Source organism: Physeter macrocephalus, chromosome 1 (genome assembly GCF_002837175.3).
Source record: "Physeter macrocephalus isolate SW-GA chromosome 1, ASM283717v5, whole genome shotgun sequence".
NCBI classification, from domain to species: Eukaryota; Metazoa; Chordata; class Mammalia; order Artiodactyla; family Physeteridae; genus Physeter; species Physeter macrocephalus.
Window position 1 is genome coordinate 70,352,551 of NC_041214.2, and position 26,651 is coordinate 70,379,201.

General features: G+C 36.5%; 1 protein-coding gene across 6 annotated transcripts in view; it reads right to left on the bottom strand.

Moving 5' to 3' along the window:
• The window catches only part of TBL1XR1 (TBL1X/Y related 1), a 185,990-nt gene that overhangs the window by 11,053 nt on the left and 148,286 nt on the right, over positions 1-26,651 (bottom strand). For 5 of the 6 annotated variants that reach the window (XM_028491354.2, XM_055083888.1, XM_028491337.2 and 2 more), the window contains 9 exons: positions 21,641-21,786; positions 19,297-19,519; positions 18,429-18,561; positions 17,919-18,060; positions 15,003-15,066; positions 14,804-14,901; positions 13,498-13,558; positions 2,938-3,059; positions 2,720-2,794 (listed from right to left, as the gene is read on the bottom strand). In XM_028491354.2, coding sequence (XP_028347155.1) covers positions 2,720-2,794; positions 2,938-3,059; positions 13,498-13,558; positions 14,804-14,901; positions 15,003-15,066; positions 17,919-18,060; positions 18,429-18,561; positions 19,297-19,462 — 861 coding nt within the window. In that variant the 5' untranslated portion in view covers positions 19,463-19,519; positions 21,641-21,786. Of the gene's footprint in view, positions 1-2,719; positions 2,795-2,937; positions 3,060-13,497; positions 13,559-14,803; positions 14,902-15,002; positions 15,067-17,918; positions 18,061-18,428; positions 18,562-19,296; positions 19,520-21,640; positions 21,787-23,019; positions 23,770-26,651 lie in introns of those variants that run through there. The other variant, XM_028491349.2, reaches the window with a different exon arrangement.

The window sequence follows — 26,651 nt, forward strand, 5'->3', positions numbered from 1 at the left end:
TCAAAACTATGAGATACCACTTCACAACTGTTAGGATGGCTATTAAAATTTTTTTTAATGTTGTCAAGGTTATGGAGAAATTGGAAACCTTGTAAACTGTTGATAAATGAATGCAAAATGGTGTAGCCACTATGAAAAATAGTATGGAGGTGCTCCCCCAAATTCTAACAACTACCACTATATATGATCCAGCAATTCCACTTCTGGGTATTTATAAAAAAAAAATCGAAATCAGGATCTTGAGGGGCATCTGTATGCCCTTGTTCACTGCAGCATTATTCATAAAAGCCAAGATATGGAAACATCCTAAGTGCCTATCAATGGATGAATGGATGAAGAAAATACATACATATACAATGGAGTATTATTCAGCCTTAACATATGGGGAAATCCTGCAATATGTGACAACATGGATAAATTTTAAGGACGAATGTTGCATGATTCCATTTACATGATATATCTAAGAGTCAAACTCATAAAAGCAAAGAAAAGAATGGTGGGGATAAACAGCAAGGTCCTACAGTATAGCACAGGAAACTCTGTTCAGTATCCTATAATAAACCATAAAGGACAGAAACTAACACACCACTCATTGTAAAGCAATTATACTCCAATAAAGATGTTATACAAATAAAAAATAAATTACTGGTGTAAAAAAGAAAAAAAAACATAATGGAAAAGAAAAAAAAAAAAAGAATGGTGGTTGCCAGAGGTGGTGGGGTCGCAGGGAGGGGCTGCTAATCAACAAGCATAAAATCTCAGCTCTAGAGATCTGCCTCACTGCATTGTGCTTACGGACAATATCACTTGTTTTGTGCACTTAAAAATCTGTTAAGAGTAGATCTCATGTCAAGTATTCTTCCCATATAAAATTCAGAAATTGTAAATGATTCACATACAAGAAACCGTGAAAAGTAACAAAGCAGTAAAGTTAAAATGGTGAGTAGAGAATACGTCTTTCTAGAGTTGAAAACATGCCTATGTATACAGGTTAAAAAATAATTCATATTATTTTTGAGCAAAAATTAAGAGAAACCTACACCAACAGTATTTCTAACAAAATCATTCAGTAAAGACATGGGGGGAAACCTTGCCAAATACAAACACACATACAGCAAACCCAAGTACCAACAAAGAAACAAAAATTAGCTGTGCTTCACACTTCTGCAATAAAACTAATGAGATAATGAAGCAATAACATCATGTTTTTGTATCCTAGGTATATATAACTCCATGTAAATAAATCCAAAAGGTATGTTTCCAAAACATATTGAAATTTCATGTAAGCTTTCGATAGCACTGGTAACACTGACCACTCTCATCCATCGCCTCCCTTGAAATACTCTTCTCTCTACACACTGTTTCCACTGAGGTCATTCCAATTTCCTTTTGGAGTCTCATTCCTCTTGAGCTGCTAAATGCTAGAGTTTCTTAAGACTTTTTTAAGCTTTCCTCTTCTTTTACTCTGTACATTTCTACCTACACAATTTTGTCCATGCCCATGGCTTTGAATGACTACCCACCTATTGAGAATTCCCAAATTTTTTATGTCAGGCTTAGAATTGTTCTCTGAGCATCAGACCGATCTGGCACCTCCACTTGCATGACTCAAAGGCACTGTCCAAGCTGGACATAATCTTCTCACTCATCTGCTGTTCCTTGTTCTCAAAATATGGCTTCACTAGACATTATCCATCCTTCTAGCTTCTGCTTTAAAATTCTATGACCTTTTATTATTCTTAGAACTAAAAAAAGCTCTCTAACACTTTCTAATTTAAACTTCTCCCTCTAGCTGCAACTCAGTCCCTGACAGTAGGCTCTCTATAGCCACCGGCCTTCCTTCATTGCCTCGTATGTGCCATACTCTGTTTCAGAAGAAATTTTTCATTTTATAAGCATAATGCATGTGCACGCAAAGTAATCTCACAAACAAGAGCGTGAAGAAAAGCATTTTTACCAGCAACGTTTACAAAGGAGTCCAGGCTTGAAAAAACTATCTAACTAAAAACACAGCAGGTATTTAAGGAAAAAAACCACCAGGTTACCAAGGTTACATTTAGTCTGTTCATGGGAAGAGGAAAAGCAGTTTTCCTTCATGATTATCCTATCTATAAGGGTCATCACGTCTGCAGTCACTGGCACTGTAAAGTCAAAGATAAATTATTTTCATACAGTTAACATGGTGAAGCATAGGGTGCAAGCTTCATTAATTTTGAAGATTAGTATTATGTTGTTCTTTGTCTCAAAATGCCTTTCTCCTTTAATTTTGGTATGTCATATGCGTAGGTGCTAGGTGTTAGTTTTTGCTTTTAGTTATGCAACAAGAAAAACATAAATTCATACTGAGATGTGAATACTGACATGTCAACTATACTCACTCACCAATTAAGCTATATATCTACTATGTATCAGTTTCCCAGAAAGGGTGATATATACTCACACCACAGCAAAATCCAATTAACACAATTCTCAGAATTTCAGTCAAATCCATGAATCCTACAAAGATCTTTGCTACCTATGAGTCAGATCCTTACATGTGCAAATAACCTTTAATTGTACCAATATATGACTCCCTAATAGTGAAGACAATTTATAATAGCACAAACCTCAGTATCATAATTCCCAACTATAAGAGAGACATTCTAAACAATCTTAAAACAGCCAGAGCAGCCACACTGTGTAACTCCTCAACCCCATTTCTCCCCACTATCTGAATTACCTTTAAAGTCATGTCATCAGAACAGGATGCCAGGAGATTGCCAGTTGGGTCCCATTTGATAGCATTTACTTCATTCTAAAAATAACAGTGAACATTCACATTTTCATTTCATAGACTTGGTTGTTCTTTGGGTATTAAACATGCATACTTCAAAACCACTCTGAAACATTACTTATTCATCATAATCACTTTAAAGGAGGGAAAAAAAGATTTCTCACCGTGTGTCCCTGGAATGTTTTAATAGGTCTGTCTTGTCCTAACTTACAGACATGAATGCACATATCTGTACTACAAGAAGCAAACGTGTTGTTGCTCTGCCAATCAACATCCAATGCTGGAGCTGAAAAGAAAAACAGGCAAGGTTTGCATTCATTCCACATGTACTGAAATCTAGGAGCTTTAGTTTTAAACCATGGTTAGACATTAAGTATGCTAATAGGAACTTAAAATATTTTACTTTATACTTTTTATAGTATTAATAGAATTTTTAAAATTACGGTACTTAAATATTACAAATATTAATACATTTCAGTTTGGTTGTCTCCATGTGAGACACAGCCTAACAGAAAGTACACTGGCCTGGTCACCAGGAGATGAGGGTTCCTGAGAGCTTGCCCTGTAAATTACTAGCACTGGATTCTTGGTTCCTCATTTGCAAATTGATAAAATTAAATGTGATGCTACACTTCCTTTTGTTTCTGAAATTCTGTGAGTGTTCAATGGATAAGAAGCCTTGTTTTGCTACTCCCTAACTAGTGGGCCCTAAGCAAGTCACCTCTCATGCTATTTTTCTCTTCTAAAAAAAATGTGGGGACTTCCATGGTAGCACAGTGGTTAAGAATCTGCCTGCCAATGCAGGGGACAGGGGTTCGATCCCATCCAGGGAGATCCCACATGCCACGGAGCAAACTAAGCCCTTGCACCACCACTACTGATCCTGAGCGCTAGAGCCCGTGAGCCACAACTACTGAGCCCATGCGCCTAGAGCCTGTGCTCCGCAACAAGAGAAGCCACCGCAATGAGAAGCCCACGCACCACAACAAAGAGTGGCCCCCGCTCGCCACAACTAGAAAATAAAAAAAAGCCCGTGCGCAGCAACGAAGACCCAACACAGCCATAAATAATAAATAAATCTATAAAAATTAAAAAAATAAAAAATAATTTTAAAATGGGGATAAAACCTTTAAGCTTAGTACCCAAGGATATTGTGAAAATCAAGTTAGATTATATGTATGGAAAATACTTTGTAACTTACAAGTTAGACAAACGTTACACTGAATAAGTATCATTTCCACTGTCTACTCAACTGATAAATGGAATACTGCATGATTCGCAAATACATTTTTCTTCTAAGTGATTCTTGTCAAATACCTCTTAAAATCTACATCATTGAATTTAAAACCTCAGAGGCCCAAAAGCTGGCTGGCATTTAATATTTATTTTAGCTCTGATATGATTAAAGATTCTTTCATTTTCCCCTGGTGCAAAGTGCAAAGCCTCTCTATAATTAGCAATGCAGATTAAGGTAATGTAGCAAGTAATTGGGTTAAGCAATAGAAGCATATCAAAAACACTGGATTTAGAGTAGGCAGGAGGTAGTTGGGGGAAAAGGTGAGATTCAAAAACAAAGCACACTTGGCTCTAGATGAGGAAAACCCTGAGGTGCAACAAACACTCCAGAGCCCTGCCTGGATCAGGTTGAGCCTGGATCTTCTTCACCAGCAACTGCTCCCTTTCTCGGCTCCTTCCCTCCTTCCTATCCAGCTTCTGGGAGAATCCTAACTGAATCAGTCAGTGAACAAAAATACAGGCCCACTGTGATCAGCACTATGTTTGATTTGCTGCTGTTTGTGTGCATCACAACTTCTTAGAGCAATGTAGACGACCATCCTATTCATCTGACAGCTTATCTTCAGTCCATTCTCACCACACTTTGCCCTGCTATGCTCTGCATGCAGGGGGCTGACTCTTGCAAATTACATATCCCAGGCCTCTGTGCCTGCAGGTTTCCAGATGGGCTCATTCAGTGGAAGACACTGTCGAGAGTCCAAGGTCAGGAGAAAGAAGGTAGACAGGCAATTTCTGTGGTCCTCCCTCTTTCAGACTGGGTCTTTGGCAGTGACTATGATTGCTCCACAGTACCTATTCTTGCCAGGCAGCCTCTCCTTGGAGGTTCCCATCCCCAGTGGGTAGTTGGATCCTATCTTCTTCTCTACAGTCTTAGGTTTACTGCAGTTGTTAAACTCTGAGTTACCTCATCCTCCTCTATTTTTCACTCTTCCAGTACTTCCGCAACTGTTTCCTTGTATTATGCTCCCTTTCTTGGATTACCTGGTTTAGATTTTGTTTTTGTGCCTTGGAACTGGATTCAGTGACAACACCTTCATTTTCACAGTAAATATTACTTAACACATTACTGACCTGGGGATTTTTGTAGAAACTAACGCCTGTGGCTGTAATACATCTCTGGTCAAAAAGGCATTAAGATATAATTTTAAAAAAACAATTTTAACAAAATGTTCCTTTGGTAAATACTGTTATACTGTTAAGAAGTGGTGGGGGGGGAGGCCTGAAAATCTAACTAATTTAAAGGACAATTAAAAGTATAACAAAATGCTATGAAGAAAGCCAAGTATCCTGTCATGCTCCACCAGGGTGTTAATTTGGTGGAGAGTCATCTGCAAAATGTTAAATAGGAGGCTGAGAACATTTGAAACAGCATTCAAACAAATATACCGATAGGTTCAGAACAAAACAAAAACAAATTGTATAACCAGGTAAAGATAAGTGGAGGAAGCTGGGGAATGGTGCCATATGAGTTATGTGATTAATACTTCTGTGATATGCCTGGCTCATAAGATACAATGATAACAGACTGGTATAATCTAAGAACCCATACCTCCTTACTTTATATTTATTCCTACCTCACACCAGTTAGAATGGGCATCATCAAAAAATCTACAAACAACAAATGCTGGAGAGGGTGTGGAGAAAAGAGAGCCTTCTTGCACTGTTGGTGGGAATGTAAACTGAAACAGCCACTATGGAAAACAATATGAAGGTTCCTTAAAAAACTAAAAATAGAATTACCATATGACCCAGCAATCCCACTACTGGGCATATACCCAGAGAAAACCATAATTCAAAAAGACACATGCACCCCAATGTTCACTGCAGCACTATTCACAATAGCCAGGACACGGAAGCAACCTAAATGCCCACTGACAGACAAATGGATAAAGAAGATGTGGTACATATATACAATGGAATATTACTCAGCCATAAAAAGGAATGAAATTGGGTCATTTGTAGATAGGTGGATGGACCTAGATACTGTCATACAGAGTGAAGTAAGTCAGAAAGAGAAAAATAAATATCATATTTAATGCATATATGTGGAATCTAGAAAAATGGTACAAATGAACCAGTTTGCAAGGCAGAAATAGAGATGCAGATGTAGAGACCAAACATATGGACACCAAGGGGGGAAAGCACAGGGGGGTGGGGGCGTGGGGGTGGTGGTGTGATGAATTGGGAGATTGGAATTGACATGTATACACTACTATGTATAAAATAAATAATAAGAACCTGCTGTATAAAAAAATAAAATAAAATTCAAAAAATAAATTGAGTCTAGGTAATACAAGTTCTTTGGGATAAAAACACATCTTTAACATAAAATGTATTTTTATGAAGGTAATATGTGAGAGATGTGCTTACTATTACTAGTGTCATTTTAAACATGATGAAAGAGGCTAAGAAAAGTTAATTTGCCTAGGGTTACAAAATCTTTTAAATTCCTGGAGCTGGAATTCCCTGGCGGTTCAGTGGTTAGGACTCCGTGCTTCCACTGCAAGGGGCACGGTTCGATCCCTGACTGGGGAACAAGGATCCCACAAGCCATGCAGTGCAGCCAAAAAAAAAAAAAAAAAAATTTCCTGGAGCTAAGATTCAATTTCTGCGCCCTCCAATTCTGATTTATTTTTTGGTTAACCCATGCATCCTTCACAATTTAGAAAGGTAACAAACCTATGAGGGAAGGGAAAAAAGGCATTTAATATTCATTTGCTTTTTTTTTTTTTTAAAGCTTCATTGAGATATAATTCATATACCATAAATTTCATCCATTTAAAGTATACAATTCAATGGTTTTTAGTATATTACATTAATAATTTTAAAATACTGTGGTCATACATAACATTTGTCATTTAATTAACTGTACAATTCAGTTGTATCAATTACATTCACAATGTTGTACAGTCATCACCACTATTTTCAAAAGTTCATCACCCCAAACAGAAACTCTGTAACCATTAAGCAGTAACTCTCCATTTCCCCCTCCTCCCAGCCTCTGTAACCTTGAATCTTTACGTTTGTCTCTATGAATTTGCCTATTCTAGACATTTCATACTCTTGAAATATCTAGAATCATACTCTAGACTGATTCTAGATTCTACTCATGTAGAATCATACTCTTTGTCCTTTTATGTCTGGTTTATTTCACTTAGCATAACATGTACAAATTCTCTGGTGTCGTAGCATGTATCAGAACTTCATTCCTTTTTATGGCTGAATAATAATCCATGAATAATAATCCATTGTATACAGAGACCCATTCTGTTTTTCCACTCATCTGCTAATGGACAGTGGGTTGGTTCCTACCCTTTGGCTACTGTGAAAAATGCTGCTATGAACATTGACAGACATGAATTTGTTCAAGTCCCTGCCTTCAATTCAATTACCTAGGAGTAGAATTGCTGGGTCATACGGTAACTCTATTTAGCTTTCTGAGGAACTGTCATACTGTTTTCCACAACGACTGTACTATTTTACATACCTACTAGCAAAGTACAAGGATTCTAATTTCTCCGCATCATCATGAACACTGTTATGTTTTATAGCCATCCTAATGAATATGAAGTGGTTAACTCATCTATAATCATGATTTATGCTTTATGTAAGAGTGTATATGGACAAAAATACAGTACAGGAATTAAAATATGGTAATTTAAAAAGCATGGTAGACTTTCATTCCTGATCAAGATGGAGTAACAGGGACCAAATTTACCTCCTGCCCAAAACAACCAAAAAATTACAAAATATATGAAATAATAGTTCAGAACTCTGGGCACCAGGCAATAAAGGACCGTGGTCCTTGAGAGAAGGGAAATCAACCAACAATGTGCCTCTGTAACTGCTCAAGCATATGATCTGGAAAAATGTCCAGATCTTGGCACAGGGAAGAGGAATCTCCCTAGGAAGAGATTAATGAAATTCCTGAGCGGAAGAGATAAAGCTCAAAATCTGGAAAACTGAAGGCAGCTAGAATTCACAATACTAGAAGGGACAGAGCTATGCAGAGAAAGAATTCTAAAGACCTGCAGTGGGCCCTATTCACACAATTAGCTGAGTACTAATCAGCACAAGTATCTGAAGATACTAGGTGAGACCTGGGAAAGAACCACTCAAAAGAATTAGAAGAAACAATGCCTGATACTCAAGACTGGGAACAGTGTCTAAATCCACCAGACTAGAAAACCTTTTGATTCATGGAACACTGGTTAGAGTACATCTAGGTTCTTGCCTCAGTACCGGGAAATAAATAGCCCTACGCTGAGCACTGTTTCACTGCCATTTAACAAATCTTACAAGCATGACCCAAAAGGATCAAACCTTTTCCAAGTAATTTAACTATGTCCCAGAATAAATCCACAAATACTTATAAGAATACAGAAATATCCAGCAACCAATGACATAAAATTCAAAATGCCTCACTTCCAATCAAAATAACAAGGCATACAAAGATGCAGGAAAATATGATCAAAATGAAGAGAAAAATCAAAAAATAAAAACTGACCTAGACATTAAAGCACTTGCAACTATATATGATTTGTTCAAATAGTTAAATAGCAACATGGAAGATGTAAAAAAGACCTAAATCAAACTTCTAGAGATTAAAACAAACATGTGAGATAAAAAACATACTGGATGGAATGAACTGTAGATTAGATGCTGCAGAAGAAAAGATGTGTGAACTTGAAAACAGCAGAGATTATGAAAAAAAAAAAAGACTGGGTAAAAAAATGAACAGCACATCAGTGTATTACGGGACATCAAGCAGACTACTAAACATAACCAGAATTTCAAGTTTAAAAAAATGTGGGGAGGGGGTAGAATATTTTTTAAAGAATAATGGAAAAAAAATTTTCAAATCTGAAGAAAACTATGAACGAAGAACTCCAAGAAGCTCCAAGGACAAAAGACATAAAGAAAACTAAACCAAGGCACAACATATGCAAATTGCACAAAATCAGTTATAAGGAGAAAAATCTTAAAAGCAGCCAGAGAAAACAAGACAAGAATAATAAGGATGAAAATGGTAGCAAGTTCAAACTGAAAATAAGAGGACAGAGCAACATTTTCTTTAAAGTACTGAAAGAAAAAAACCCTGTCAACCCCAGAATTCTATACCCAACAAAAATATCGTTCAGTAATGAAGGTGAAATGACGACTTCTTAATACCAACAAAAAGAATTCATCAACATAAGATTTACACTATAAGGAATGTTAAAGCAGTTCAGGCAGGAAATAAATGATACCAGATGAAACTACGTATCTGTGCAAAGGAATGAAGAGTTGGAAATGGTAACTATGGGTAAAGTATTTTATTATTTAACCCCTTTAAAATATCACTTGAAGGTAGATGGTGGTAAGTTAAAGACCTGTACTATAAATCCCAAGGCAACCATTATAATAAAAGATTTACAGTTAATAACCCACCAAAGGAAGAAAAATGTAATCATACAAATATTCAATTAATCCAAATGGAAGCAGAAAAATAGCAAAAGATGAGATAAATAGAAATATGATTAAATGCAATCATTATCAATAATCACATTAAATGTAAATAGCCTAAACATTGCCATTAAAAGGCAGACGTTGATACTGAATGAACAAGCAATATATGATGCCTACATAAAATACACATCAAATATAACAAAATTAATAGATGAAAAGTAAAAGCATGGAGAAATATATACCATGCCAACACTAACCAAAAGAAAACTGGAAAGGCTACATTAATATGAGACAAAGTAGATTTCAGAGCACAAAAAATAAAATGGAAAAAAAAAAAAAAAAGGTCACTAACAAAATGATAAAGCGGTCAATTCAACACGAGGTTGCAACATTCCTAAACATTCATGCCCCTAATAACATTGTTTCAAAACACATAAAGCAAAAATTGACAGAGCTTCAAAGAAAATAGAAATTATTGTATTTTCCAATTATTGTTGATGATTTCAATACCCCTCTCTCAGTAACAGATGGTATAAGTAGACAGAATAATCAGTAAAGGCCATAAAAGATTTGAACATTATCAAACAACTTGACCTAAATGACATTTATGAGAACAATGGAATTAAATTAGAAAGCAATATTACAAAGATCTTTAAAATTTTTCCAAATACTCAGAAATTAACACACTTCTAAATAACCCATGGGTCAAAGAAGGAATCAAAATTACTCCAGAAAGTATTTTGAACTGAATGAAAACACATTTGAAAAATTGTGAGATGTCACTAAGTAGTAGTTAGAAGTAATTTATAGCACTAAATATCCCCATTAGAAAAGCAGAAAGGTCTCAAATCAGTGACCCCAAGTTCTACATCAAGCAAAAAGAAAAAGAGCATATTAGATTGATACTGAAAGCACGATACATAAAAGAACAAATTAATAAATTAAGGAATTCATCAACATTAATAATATCTGATCTCTGAGGCACACTGTCAAAATAATAGAGACAATCCACAGACTATGAGACAATATTTGTAAATACTTGATAAGACTTGTATCCAGAATATATAAAGAGTTCACAAGACTCAATAATAAGAAAACAACAAAGTTAAATTAAAAATCCAAAGATTTGAACAGATTCTTCACCAAAGGAGACATACAGGTGGTAAATTAAACCATGACAAGATGCTCAACATCATTAGTCATTAGGAAATGAAAATGAAAACCACAGTGAGATATGACTACATGCTCATTAGGGTGGCTACAATTAAAAAGACTGACCAGGCTTCCCTGGTGGCGCAGTGGTTGAGAATCCGCCTGCCGATGCAGGGGACACGGGTTCATGCCCCGGTCCGGGAAGATCCCACATGCTGCTGAGCGGCTGGGCCCGTGAGCCATGGCTGCTGAGCCTACGTGTCCGGAGCCTGTGCTCCGCAACGGGAGAGGCCACAGCAGTGAGAGGCGCGCATACCGCAAAAAAAAAAAAAAAAAAAAAAAAAAAAAAAAGACTGACCACATACCAAGTGCTGGCAAGGAAATGGAGGGACTGGAATACCCACTGCTGTTGAGAATGTAAACCAGTTTGGAAAACATAAACTTTGGAAAACAGTTGGGCAGTTTATTAACAAGTTAAACACAGACCTACTATATATCTAGCCATAACTTTCCTAGGTCATTACACAGAGAAATGAAAACACAAGTTCATAAAAAGATAAGCACATGAATGTTGACAGCAGTTTTATTTGTAATAGCTAAAACCTGGAAACAACTCAAATTTGCTTCAACAGGTAAATGGATAAACAAACTGGTATATCAACATAATAGAATACTACTCATAAATCAAAAGAAATGCAAAATAATTATGCAGAGTGAAAGAAATCAGACACAAAAAGAATACATACTGTGTGATTCTATTGATATAATGTAAACTAGTTTCTGGTGCAGAAAGACTATCAGTGGCTACCTGGGGAAACTTTTGAAGCTAACAGATGTACTGTCTTGAGTGTGGTGTTTCAGTGATGGATGTGTGTGTGTGTGTGTGTGTGTGTATACATATACATGTCAAAATATATCACACTGTGCAATGTAAATATGTATAGATAATTTTACACCAAATTATACCTCAATAAAGCCGTTTTAAAAACCAAAAAAGCATGACAGGAAAGAATACCATGGGTAAAAATGTTATTTATTTGTAAAATGACTTCAACACCATCTACCTCATTGGGCTGTAGCCAAGACTAAACGGGATCATGTATATAAAGAGCATCATCTCCAACACAAAGGTGGTACACATTATATAGCAGCTAGTAACAGTGCCACACACACACTTATTTCAATTTTCCATCACTCCTAGGATGTAGGAGAAACTTTAGGCAGAACAGCCAGAGGGCTAAGAGAATTCCATCTGGGTGAGGACTAGAAGCAAAGGTGAAACGGGATTAAAACAGGTAAACAAAAACTGACGTGTAAATGCTTATTAATGTGGTAAGTGTTAAGCTGAAATGTTTAACATAATACTTGCAAAATTATGTTACTCAGATACTACTGAAAAATAATTTTTGTACCTTATTTGGCTTGTTTAATCACACTAAATAGAGAAATACAAAAAAAGCAAAATGCCAGAAGCTGTATATTTCAATTTTAATGGTAACACTGTGCCATTGGCTGTTTGTAAAAAGTATGTTACCGAAGATTTGAAAATAACCAGAGCTACTTAAGTCAGCCTCCAATGCAAAACTCTACCCAGCCACAACAAAATCTTGCAAAATGCAATTAAATCAGGCAGTACTAAAACTACTGTTCTAATAGTTATTAGGCAACTTGTTCCACTTCAACATCAGTTCCTGTCCTCTGGAACCTCCCTGAAAGTAGGCACAAAAGTTCTAGGCTGCACAAGAGTACAGGTACTAAAATCCAGGTGTCTCTACACATCAGGATGTATGCCCTGTTGCATGGCCGTATATCATGGAGAACGAAGCACACTATTTTGGGGATCATATTTATCTGGTATAAGTATTTAAAATTATTTAATTAAAAGAGAAAATTATTATTTACTTCTTAAAAGAGAAAAACATCTAAAGCACCAAAGTTCCAACACTACCAGGAAAGCCTAATAATTTTTATTTTAGGTAAACAGGTGGACTGATTTAGATACATAAATCCAAAATGAAAAATGACAATATCTAAATTTGTAGGAGTTTATGCAGTATTTTCATATATATGTCTTATGCTCTTAACAAATGGTATTATTTTTATCCCTCATTTACAGATAGAGAAAGTAAGGCTCAGAAACGTTCAAGGACATGCTCAATCTTAAAGCTTGTTAAGTGGGGTGGAACTGACATTCACACCTAGACCTCCTGACTCAAAAACCTATGTTCTTTTTTTTTTTTTAATTTATTTATTTTATTTATTTATTTTTGGCATCATTGGGTCTTCGTTGCCGTGCGCGGGCTTTCTCTAGTTGTGGCCAGCAGGGGCTACTCTTTGTTGCAGTGCGCAGGCTTCTCATTGCGGTGGCTTCTCTTGTGGAGCACGGGCTATAGGCGCACAGGCTTCAGAAGTTGTGGCTCACAGGCTCTAGAGTGCAGGCTCGGCAGTTGTGGCGCACGGGCTTAGTTGCTCCGCGGCATGTGGGATCTTCCCAGACCAGGGCTCGAACCCGTGTCCCCTGCATTGGCAGGCGGATTCTTAACCACTGCGCCACGAGGGAAGCCCTAAAAACCTATGTTCTTACCATTAAATATTACCAACTCTAATTGCACTAGGCTGCAAATGCTTTTTTATGGTACATTTCACAGAAAACGTTTGATGATCCTCTGACAATTAACTATCTGAAAGTCAAAGAACATCAACTCAACGGACTAGTAACAAGACTGATATTGGATATTTCAAGATTTTAGATGAATTATATGCTATTGCAAGTTTAATTAGAAAAACAGAAGAAAGTTCTAATTCTCATGTAAATTGTGAAGATTTACCTGAATGAAAAGGAAATTGTTGTTTGGCTTCACCAGTATGTGCATCCCAAATAATTGTAGTCTGAGATAGAAAAGAAAAATATACTGCTAAGAAGGTAGAAAGAGTTTATCATAGATGCATAAATTAGATGCCTAATTATATTAAAGCAATATGAAATGTCAGAGTGCATTTAATTTAATTTTTTAACATTTACCTTTAGTACAATGAGGCTATATTCCACTTCGGGGGAAGGGGAGGGAAGGGATGACTATTAAGCAGTTTAATTTTTCCCTGGTGACTTTTTTTATCAGTCAACTTACTTCAAACAACAATTACTGTTGTCTAGAAAGTACCAGACATTATATTAGATTGCTTAAGAAACTCCATTGCAATAGTGTATTTAATGTAAGATTTTTATAGCTGCTTAGCTATAAGGAGGCAAATTTTTGGTTAATAAAGTAATCAGTTAATTCCCAATATTAAGATTTTTAATGCTCACATTTACCTATAAAAGGCAGCTTGAATTCTGACAATAAGTAAAACAATGTCTTTTAAATTACATCAAAGTATGACATATAAATCTGAATAGATATATTCACAATTCCTTTAATACCCTCCCATCACTAATTTTATAACTTTGGGGTCATAAAATATTGTATGTAGACTAGCAGTAACTATTAATAGGGCACTTCCCTCCCATTCCTGGCCTCCTTCATTTTTCTTCCTTATTTTTCTACTTCCCTTTTTGACAATATACAGTTAACTCTGAGTGTGTACTTTCCTGTATTAAAATAATCTTAAATCTGTATTCATTTTGGGAGGTGTGGTAAAGGCAGTAACTTAAGAAAATGAAGGAGAAAGAAGGCCATGATTTCAACCTATCCATATTTACCAGTCCTGTTAGGTGAAAAGAGTTGGAAAGATCTGGCATTTCTTACATTTTCAATTAAACATTAGGAGTTCAGCTAACAGACTGGCTCTAAGATTTCCCATGAAACCTCTCCAGAGCCATACTCACTGATGAGATTAACTAGAAACTGTAGAAGGGAGGCAAAAAGTATAGGATGTATGACATTCATTATGGCTCAAATTCCCGAAAAATGAGGAGTGGTCATACAGATAAAGAATAAAGGGCATCTGAATGAGTAGATTCAGGAATGAGCTGACAGAAAATCTAAGAAAGCATTACTATTCCTATCATAAATTTATATATGAATTTCCCAAATATGAATGTTTTCTTGTTTATGTGATTAGCAGAGAAAAACATTACTTTCAATTATACTCTTTAACAAATTAACCTTTACAGAAGTTAAATATTCTTTTTACCTTGTCTACTCCAGCACTTAGGATGAAATTTCCTTTCTTATTCCATTTTAATGCAAATATAGGGCCTTTATGCTGCCCCAAGGTGCTAGCAAGGTTACCTAATATTCAAAAGGAAAAACATTAAAATTACTTTAAGCTTTATAACTTAGATCAACAATACCAACAAATGAAAAAAAAAAAACAAAAAAACTTCATTTACCATCTTTAGTCCATATTCTGGCAAACCCATCGTAGGAACCAGTTGCTAGAAGTGTACCTTCACTCTGTCAGAGAAACACATTTCTTTCAATTATATAATCCAGAAAGGTTGTTTAATTTTTATTAAAATATATTATGTTTAAATCCTAAGTACAGCAAATCCGTGACATTCTCTGCTTCAAAATCTTCAGCTTTGTCTATTTGGAAGTGCCACAAAAGGCCTATAAAACACCCTTTATTGCTGTGAAGCTAGTATTTTGGCAGCATTCAGTCAGTGTGCAAGCCTCATACCCAAATCTCAAGAATGGCAGGAACTGCTCTGGAGCAGAATCAACATCACTCTTATGTAAGCTAAGGTCTACTGCATTCTCATAGATGCACATGACTAAAGATGGGGGTGGGGAGGGTGGATTGGGAAGGACATCAAAATCATAATCTTATGATGCTTTTATAAAAGTAAAAAGCAAAATCTTCCAAAATATTTCATTACTATTAGAAGTTTTTATATGATCCTCCCTCTAAATCTTTTACTGTCTAAACTGTGTGTGTGTGTGTGTGTATGTATGTTCCAAACAATATTGTTGTTTCAGATGATCAGATTCTTAAGTATGACTAAATGTTTCTTTCTTTTGTTAATTCTTTCCCAATATGAAATCCTTACCAATAAAAATAGCAATACAAGGGGCTTCCCTGGTGGTGCAGTGGTTGAGAGTCCTCCTGCCGATGCAGGGGACGCGGGTTCGTGCCCCGGTCCGGGAAGATCCCGCATGCCGCGGAGCGGCTGGGTCCGTGAGCCATGGCCGCTGAGCCTGCGCGTCCGGAGCCTGTGCTCCGCAACGGGAGAGGCCACAACAGTGAGAGGCCCACGTACCGCAAAAAAAACAAAAAACAAAAAACACAAGAAAAACAGCCGGAAAAGAGTGTAGGCTGACTTTACAGTTAATGAAGTGAGTACCAACTGTCAGGAACTACTGTACCATGAGAAGAAATCCATACCATTTTCTCTAACCTTATATTCCTCTACTGTGCCTTGAAAAATGGTATAACAGAAGGACTTGATAAGATCTAACTTATTCTATGGAAATGCAAGTTACAGAGTACATTACAGACTACTGCTGGGACGATTAAACACTACTGGAGAGACAGAATGAAATCCTGCCTTACTCAGTACTTTTTGATGCTTTTTGGTAGGGCACTGAAAACAAGATCACCTTTTTCAGACCTCTCAAGCCATCTAGCTGTGCAGGTAAGTGACAGACAAATGCTGGTTCTAGGGGCTGTAGACGCAGTTCTGCTAGGATTTGGAAATCCCCTCTAGTTCTATCTCAGGAAGAGGGAGCAATGTCGAAGCCAACAGCAAAAGCTTATTTCCAGACTCTGCACAATGGAAAGTTTCCTTTAAACTAATGGTCCCCAAATGTTTTACATCATGGACCGCTAAGGTAGGAAAAAGAATACTTTGAAGATCAGATATCTCACAGGCTTTTGCTTTAATCATGGAAATGAGCCATTAATCAACAGTAACATTTTCCCCTTTTAGCAGAAGATTTAAGTTCATAGTGAATAATAAATCTTTGAAAAGTCCACACTTTTAAAAACTTTAACTTGCAGTTCAGAAACACCAAGCTCAACAAACCATTTGTTAACCATCCTTTTCAGTGTAAGCTATAAATTTCATTAAATTAACACGGTCTCTGAGCCAAACAGCTTAAGCAGGCTGTAACGCCTTTGACCTGCGATACAGTAAGGTCCCATATTAAGAAGATAATTCTTAGTTTTGACCCTACAATCAAATAATACTGAAATGTGCTAAACCTCTTTTCATTTTTAGAATTCTCAACTTTATAGGAGGGGAAGGATAAATACATTGCTGGAAATTTAGAACTAAGAACACTAAAAAAACTTACCTATGAAATCTGGAAAAATTTCATAGAAACAGAACTTTAGCTAGCGTAATCATTTTAAAAGATAGATCTCATTTCCTGGAATGAGATTTGGAAGATTCTTTGGAAAGCCCCACAAAAAGTTGTTAAACAGAGGCCAGAGAAGGAAAGGATTTCCACTTGCTAAGGAAAGGACAGTTGACCCCTAAAATTCTTGGTAACACTGATATAGTCTAAGAGGCTTCTTAGAATTGGGGGGCGGGGTAGGTGGTGCAGTGGGGGGTTGTTAAAAAATGGATGCAAAGTTATAAGGAAGAAAAAAGGCAACATGGAATAAAGGAAATGGTATAAAAACTTTAAAAATGCTAATTTTCCACAAAGTAATCATGGGAATGGAAACAAACAAAGCTGTTAATCTTGTATTTGAAACTGAAAGGGTGAAGCTTTATCAATAATGAAATCAAACTTCCTGGTAAGTCAGAGTAGTCAAAGATGTTGAATCACATATAGAATCAGAGAATTATAAGATTCCTACAGCTAGGATAAAGCTTGTAATCTAGACAAATGGTTCCTAAAAGGCCGCTGGCGATGAAGTTTTCATCAGTTCACAGCAAAATGAGAAAATAAGAATGTTTTTATTATATAGATTTCTCTTATACCCACAACAAAGGACTCAGTAGTTAACTCAGTATGTGCCTGTTATTGATTTTCATCTATTACTTCATTTACATAGGACCATTACACTTCTACTTTACATGTGACGAAAATGAAGTACAGAGTGACTGACCACCAGTTACACAAAGGTTCTACAGCTAGATAAACTGAGGAGCTGGAAGATGAACCGTGGTCTGAGTGCTCAAGGGCCAGTCTTTGTTTTTAACACATTTGGGGGTGGGGACTTCTAGTCTGTTGTTCTTATCAGTGAAATCCAAAAATATATGAACAAACTGACATGCCCTGCCATTAGTCTGAGGCTCAGAGAGGTTAAGTATATTAGTAACTACATCCATCATGGACAGTACAGTGATACTCACATTCCAATCTAGAGATGTCACATCCTTGTTGCTTGGGACATCTTGCCCTCCTTCTCGTATACAATGTCTAAGTACTAACTGTGTGGAGCCACTAGTGCTATTTTCACTAAGATTCCATATTCTTGCTGTTGAGTCTCCAGACCTATAAAGTATGCAACATATTTTAAATCCTCATGATATTCTCAAGTATTCCAGAATCAAGGCAACAAATTTACATTCTATATTAATAAGGCAAATAAAAACTAGACTATCAGGGATGGATTTCCATTTCCAGTGTTTTTCTCAGTCTCCATTTTGGGGGTGGGCCCCCCAAACACTCCTGAGGTAGTAACTTCTAAGATTAAAACTTCTAAGATTACTTTATGAAGAAATAAAGGTTTACAGAGGCAAAATGACCACAAATAAGCAACAACAAAAACCTGAAAATGTACGTAATGTATTTATAAAATATGCAATATTTCAGTAAGATACTTTCAGAAATCCATTTTAGTTTCACTTTGAGAAACGTACCCTGATGCCAAGAGGTCACTAACGGGGTTCCAGGCACAGATGAAAACTTCAGATTCATGGCCCCGTAACACAACTGCTTTATTAGGAGGGATTTCAACATCCCCATCCACTTCCATCATATCAGTATGATTATCTGCATCATAAGAAATAAATGGAAAATTCCAGTTAGGTAATATTACAACATACTGGAGAAAAGAAGAATTCTTAACTAGCAAATATCTCCTTCATAATATAGTGTAACTTTTTTTCCTCCACTATGTCAGGTAATGGTGAAAATGACTACACAGTTATTTATCACATGAAAAATAAATTCCTATCTTTAGTTAAGTATGAACATACTTTTTTCAAAAAGAGATGTGCATCTAAGTTTGTGTTCAGAGATGGGGTTCGCAGGGAGCAGGAATAGAGGAAGACTGTGAAAGGAGGTTAGACCCAAACATAGCTAAAATGAGAAAATGTTTTGAATTAAGTATAATCGATGCCAACACTGCTCTGAGTTTCTGCCAGTAGGGGTTGCTGGTATCATTCATATAACATCACGGTTGCCTTTATATCTCCATGTCAAAGCTTCATTGTTTTTGTTAATGACTAGTGTTACAGATTATATTTAGAAATGAAACGCAGAAATGAAATTCACTTAACAATAGAAAAATAGTTTCTAAATATTTAAAAAAGAAAATAAAATCCATGAAAGTAAATCTAGCTTTATGGAGCTTTAGGCATTAAAAATCTGAATTGTGTGATACAAGTTAGGGGAACAAGTTGCAAAAATGAAATAGATAATGTTATTTCAGCTAAAATGAGGCATCCCCATAAAGCAAATATTTTTTCTGCAAAGGAACTAAAAAAAATTCTTCTCTCAGCTCACTTGCTATAGTATGTGCTCCATTCTCCTCCCCATTTGCTGTGTTTTCTCCATTTTTTGCAGATCCTTGTTGGTTTGTTGCAGCTGCGGCAGCTGCAGCAGCTGCTGCTTGTTGCTGTGCAAGTTTATCTCTGTAAGCTTGTTGTCTTGTTTGTACTACATCAGGCATTACGGCATCTATCAGTGACAGAGACTCTATTGGTCGACCATCAAACAAGGTACCATCCTGGATTTGAAAAATTGTGAGAAGAAAAATCAAAGGTAACACATTTAGAGTAATTTGTATTCATAGAAGTCAACAGCAGAAATGTAAATCTTCATTCCAAGAAAAAATACTTTCAGATAATTTTCTGAATGCATGTAAGAAGGAAAGTAATCAGGAGGGAAAAAGGAACCTACAAAATGCACCGCAAACAGCTGCTTAAATCCTCCTCACAGAGGTCATATTGTTAAATGCTGCACAGATTAAAGCTGAAATTTTCAAAGGAATAAAAAAAGTAGGCCTGTATGATAAAAAAGGCTTATTAATTATATTGCAAAGTTCTGTTAGTCAAAAGCAATATGGAATAGTTCATACAATGATAAGAGATTTGGTGCCACATTTTAGTAAATAGTCAATACTTCTTTAAAACTAAAAACTTTTAAAATAGCTTTGTTGAACTTAAGTTTCTTGTGATTTGATTAAAATATTATAACAGAAATATACATCAGATATTACATTATACAAGCATCTCATTTTACTAATGTTGAAATATGAGCACCACAAGGTTAAAGACTTGCAGTTCCACAGCTAGTCAATGGCAGCTGGAATCTGTTAACTGGTGCTATTGAAAGCACAATCAAAAGACCAACACTCCCACCATCGCCTGGTAACTTGTTATAAATGTAGATTCAAACCTACAGAATCAAAATCTCTGAAGGGCTCGGGAATCCCTGTTTTAACAAGCTCTCTGGGGGAGTCTTATGCACACTAACATTTGAGAAGTACCGCCATAACTCACAGGCTAATGCTCTTTAATTTTATCAAGTTGCTATAATTTTCCAAAGCTCCTCTCACTGATATTCGGAAGTTCAAAATGAGTTCTTCAGCAAGCACAAGAAGAGACACAGATACAGAGCAAGTCAGAAATAGAAACAGTGCATATTAGATAGGAATATGCACATGTGAAGCCTGGCTCAGTTAAGCTAGTGAACATGCACTATTGATAATCTACAGTGGTGTGATGGGCTGCTCCGAGTTACAAAACACAGCACATCTTTCTCAACTGCCAATTGTAATGGAGTATTTGAGGAGTAGGAGAAAGTATTTAAACTTGTAAGTAACTTAAAAATATTAAAACCAATACAGCTACATTGTGGAGTACTATATTAAATCTACAAAAAAATTTTCAGAAAAAATGAGACTTCATCTCTGGCCACTGGTACAAATTGTTTATCATCCTCTGCAATAAAGGATACTGTTGGGAGAGAAAGTGCTAAAAGACAATGAGGACACTTCTAATTTAGTATTAGTGGATTTTTCAGTTATAGAGATGAGGAAACGAAAAAATAATCAATTTAACAGACTATAATTATAGTAATAAATAGTGACGTAAAAAACATAGATGCTTCAGTTTTTAAAATACCTGCAAGAGGTAAGGGGGATATGTTAATTTCTGAAATGAAAATAAGGTAAAAAAGCTCCACTTATCATAAATCCTGACCACATATGAAAATTTTCAGCTACACCAGGGTTTGCAAACTCTTTCTGTATAAGACTAGAGAGTAAATATTCTGGGCTTTGCAGATCATAAGGTCTCTGTCACAACCGCTCAATGCTGCCACGGTGGCACAAAAGCAGCCAGATACTATGAAAATGAAGGAGCATGGCTGCACCCCAGGCAAACTTTACAAAAACGAGCAAGACAGGATTCGGCTCATGGGTCATAGTTGGCTGACGTATGAGTTAAACTGCCTATACCATACAGACCTAGGTAATAGTATCAAGAGTTGTCTTTAATTATAAACTTCCTTCCAAAATCAGTTATAACCAAATAACCTGAGAATTTCTAATTTCTCAATCAATTATGCTCTCAGTATGCCACAGCACAATTTTCTTATTTTAAAGAAAATTATTTCTTACTGTATACTTATAAAAACCATGTAAAGAGAAGTAAGATAATGGCTCTTATAGTTGGGAGCCAACATGCCTTGGCTGTATGACCTGACCACCACATTCGGAATAATGTCCTTCAAACTTGTTTACCTGGTGAAGCTGAAGTCAGATAATGAATGAGTAAGCAAGATATCAGATACTGAAGGAAACATTTAGGAGTAAGAATCAGTATTTGAACTAAGTCTTCCTTACCTCATTAATACTAACTTCTGCCTCTACATACTGTAGACCTTTCTGGATGATAGAAATCAATGCAGCAGGTGGGACGAGGGCACCATTTATGTTAGACTGACTGATATGGCTTTCTATACCAAAGGTGAACGCTGAATGAGAAAATCCTGAAAGCAAAAGAAAAGGTATAACAATTTATTCTCCAAGTGGCAACATGCTATGTGACACAAATGAGAGACCTCTACAGTCTTTCAAAACCACATTCCACCCATCTGAAATCCCAGACTGTTAGCTAAGGTCAAATATGTTTTTAAACAAAATAAGTATCAAAATCCAAACAAGTTAACCTTTATGTATTTTCCTTTTCACCTTAATTACATAATGGTGGCACATAATTTTCCTCAACAAATAGTATCAAACTTTAAAACTGGAAAAAGGCCTTTGTAGACCATGTCACTCAACTGCTTCACTCAAGATAATTTAGCCCAAGGTATACTGACATTTAATATTTCTGTAGTATATTTAAATTTTTATATACAAATCATCACAAATCTTATAAATGCAACATTTTGCAGGTTATTAAAAAAACTACTTAGGAAATTAAAAGCAAACTAATATAAGGAATGAAAACTGAAATTTAATAATGAAAAATAATTTGTATGCTTAAATTTCATTGTATGTATGATTAAGTGTTAAAAAAATGTTACTAATTCTTTGCTACTTAGTAATAACCCATCTAAATGAAAGCTTTAGAAAATGAACAGTTGGCAAGTGAAAATCCAATTTGATTGTCCAACAATTCTTTAATTTTAATTTGAAATACTTAAACCAAAACAGTCACATAACAAAAATCTCTTTACACTGGCCTTGTTTTTTTTAAACTAAAGTCGAGTCCAAATTCAAAAGTAAAATTCTAGTAAACTGATAGACCCAAGGGTGGTTATTTTCTTTACCAACATTATCATCCTCTGCAGAGCTTATCATTAAATAGTAACTGTCATTAATGTATTTTAAATAATTCAATTCTACATCTGTACAGAATGTTAAGAAACTTTCATACTAAATAAAGTAAATGAACATGAGCTTATTTGGATCTTGGTTAAACTAATTTAATCCATATAATGTGATATCTAGCCTGTCTATCCTAGCTGTTTAGTGCTCAGTCCATGTCTTTTTCCATTTTGTGCTCCCACTCTCAGGCTCCTTGCGGCACTTACGAACAGTCTATAATAAAATACTGTGGGCTCACAAATAGCATGTGGCTAGGAGAAACTTTAATTGGTTAATAGAGAGCCAAAGTACACCAAGGTTGATTTTCCTTAGGGGTGCTCCTTCCTTACCTCTTTGGGACACCTAACCATTCCTGTAAATACCCATAGTGAGAAGTAAAAAGATGTTACCTTTAAGACTTGAATTTTGACTTCTTGATTTCGCCCACAGACAAGATCATTATTAAACGCATGTACAGTCTGCAACTTAACCTGAGCTCACAAGGAAGGCTAAGAAACATACAAATAAAAAATGCACCATTTTGCACTGTCCCTGTCAGGAAACCCACAACTACTTGAGCGTGAGTAGACTCCAGATCACCAGGATAGGAAGCTGAGAAAAAAGACTGGGAAGGATGGGAAGAAAGGGTGAGAGATACAGCAGTGAAATCCATGAGCAGTGAGGTTGGAGACTCCTGTTCTCAATTTCATATCCCTCCCCAAATAAATTCTGCAGTAGATCATAATAGAAAAATAAAGCTAAACAGCCAAGTGGCTTAGGGATTTAAAAAGACTTCAAGATAGATGATATCACTTATAGAGGGCCTATACCATGCACACACATATACTTTTATTACTCTATTATCTGAATTAGCAGATGTGAAAAGTCACATAGAAAATAAGGATTCATTCAGGGACCATGGCCATCACCACGGCATTCTCCCAATCCTACTGAACAGTTAGAATATGGTCAAGGATAAAGTTAAGTCAGAGTGAGCTCCTGTTTATTAACAGAAAATAAAAGACTACATCATTGTTCTTGTTTCATCTCAGGGTATTATAAAGTGGCATCAGTAGTGCATGAAACATTAAGACTCTTTATTAGCAAGTTATTTTGATCTTCATAAGCCTTCTAAATTGTAGCAGAGTCTATGATTTCTGTACTCCAACTCCTAAGTACAATTTAAATAATCATTAATTACATTTAACCCTGTTTAATTAGATGGTAGAGTTCAAACTTACATCAAAGAATATCCTAAGAGTTGCAGGTAGAACGATGTCGATTTTTGGCTAGAATGTTGCCTATATCCCGAATTTGTTTTGTGAGATCAGGTGCTCACTGCCATCTCAAGTTATTACGTATGTGCTTAGAATGTTCTCAAATAGCAAGAAAACAACCCTAAAGTGGTCATTAGCACTGTTTTGGCACTTACTGATAATGTATACCCTAAAGAAGGTCCATACTTAAATGCTCTGCTTAAATACATGCTGAATTCAACTATAACTTTTTCTTTATTTCTAGTTACAGCATTACACGACAGCTTAAAATCATTATGTTCAAAACTACTCTTCTTCTTCTTCCCCTCCCTAAAACTTCTTTTTCCTTAGAAATTTCTCACCTTACTTTGCTATACCTGAAGGTCATCCTAACTTCCACCTCAGCCCCTGGCATTCCACCATTTTGCCAAATCCTATCAATCCTCCCTCTCTGGTCCTTGTCATCAGCTTTCCCTTTCTGCCAGAATGTGGAATTTAGTCCCCCATCATCCTCTGCCTGGACTACTGCTGTCATAAGTTCCTTTCCTCTCTTCCCCAGTCCAGTACGCTTGCTACACTATAGCCAGACTACTACTTGTAAAACAAAAACTGATCATGCTGGGCTTCCCTGGTGGAGCAGTGGTTAAGAATCCACCTGCCAATGAAGGAGACACGGGTTCGATCCCTGGCCCAGGAAGATCCCACATGCCGCGGAGCAACTAAGCCCGTGCACCACAACTACTGAAGCCCGCGCGCCTAGAGCCTGTGCTCCGCAACAAGAGAAGCCACCGCAATGAGAAGCCCGCACACTGCAATGAAGAGTAGCCCCTGCTTGCCACAACTAGAGAAGGACCCGCACGCAGCAACGAAGACCCAACACAGCCAAAAATAAATAAATAAAATAAATTTTAAAAAACAAAGTATGTTTAAAGACAAACCAGAAAAACTGATCATACCACTCCTTTCCTGAGTACTTTCAATGATCCTTTTGGCTTTCATAATCAAGGCCAAACTCCTAAGTGTGGCACACAGTTACTTTTGTAATCTTGACCCTACCCATCTCTCCAGGCTCATCTCCCCAATTCCACCCTCCCACTCTTCCCAATGCACACTAAATTCAAGCGACTGCCAACTACAAGGTAACACCTAGAATATATCGCGCTACCCCATGCCTTTGGGCCTTCTGCGTTCCTGTGCTCTTCTCACCTATGTGAACAGAGGTGAAGCCCTTTCTTCACTGCTCCAGGGTTGACCATTCTCTTCTAGGCTAACCCTATAATCTGTATATGTATAGCATCTACGGGTAGTGTGTATGTATATAACTAACAGACTGGGCTGCCTGAGGATGGGGTTTATGTCTAGTAATCTTTCAATTCTGGGAAACTAGATGTCACCTAATTACACTAGTGCTCAAAAAACATTTGTTAAATCAGAATGCAATTCTACTATAATTTATCTTAGCACAACAGGAAATCTATGCATCCAGAAAAAACATATGACTTAAATCTCCCCTGAGAAACTAAAATCTGAACTGGGTTATGCCAAAATATATTTATTTGCATTTATCTGTAAATATATATACAGGCAATACTTTTTCAGGGACAACTTTTGATCTACATGGTAAAAGGCAAAAAGGATCAACTTAAATCTGTGAAATGCTGAAGTCTAGCCTGCTTGCCTAATACAGCATCCCTTCTTTCCAGGGGTAGAAGCAAATCTGATATAAATAATACTCTGTATAAAGATTTTGTAATCAAATATTCTACACATTCACTAGCGTGATTAAGATTTGGGGGGTAGAAAAGGAATTCCAGAGAGGAGTAAGGCTGAAAACCACAAAGTTCAGTATACAGTAATTGAGTGACATTCAGTGATAAAGACCAGCAGTGGTAGGGGGTCTATGTGGAGTTACCCTTGAGACCATGCACGAAATGAGGTCACAAGACAACCATTTTCTACATATTGCTTGTTTCAGGAGTGCTTTCCCTTGGGATGACAGGGATTATATTCTCAAAGGGAAGTCAAGTCCTCTAGAGCCTGTCTACTTTGCAAATTGAGAATACAGGACCATGAAAAGGGGCCCTGAACACGGTTATGGTGTAGGGGGTCTGAACAAGGGGGTGTCTGGGGGGGACCGGGAAATGCAAAGCTTAACTACTATCACAGCACAGTGCCCTGGTCTGGAAGCAGTCTAATTTATCCAAAGTCCTTTTTAAGCTTCAGGTCAGAAAAGCCCAGAAAGTTATATCCCTGCTTCCATCACCATAACACTCCCGTGCCCCCAAATCTGTTTCCAATTCTGTCCTACAGACCCAGAGCTTTGTTTACTATAAAAAGTTCCCTACTTAAATGCTTAAAGGTTTTAGAAAAGGTAAAAAGAAGTAGAGGAAAAAATGCTATAGGGGACCTCGTATGTTGAAGAGTTAGACCTAGCACTTAAAAAAAAGGAAAGAAGAAGAAAAAATTACAATACCAAAACCCAAATACAACTGTTTTTATTTCCTTCTTTCCAGCACAATACACTGGCTATATACAGTTTTGTGCCCTTAAAAAATATATATGTATATAATTATGAACATCTGATATGAATTATATTTTCTGAAATAATTTTATTATAATATTCAGCCAATAAATGTACTTAGTAAATTATTCATCCTATGGCTGGACATTTGGACTTTCCCAATATTCACTATTTAAAAAGACTCTTGGGCTTCCCTGGTGGCGCAGTGGTTGAGAGTCCGCCTGCCGATGCAGGGGACACGGGTTCGTGTCCCGGTCCGGGAAGA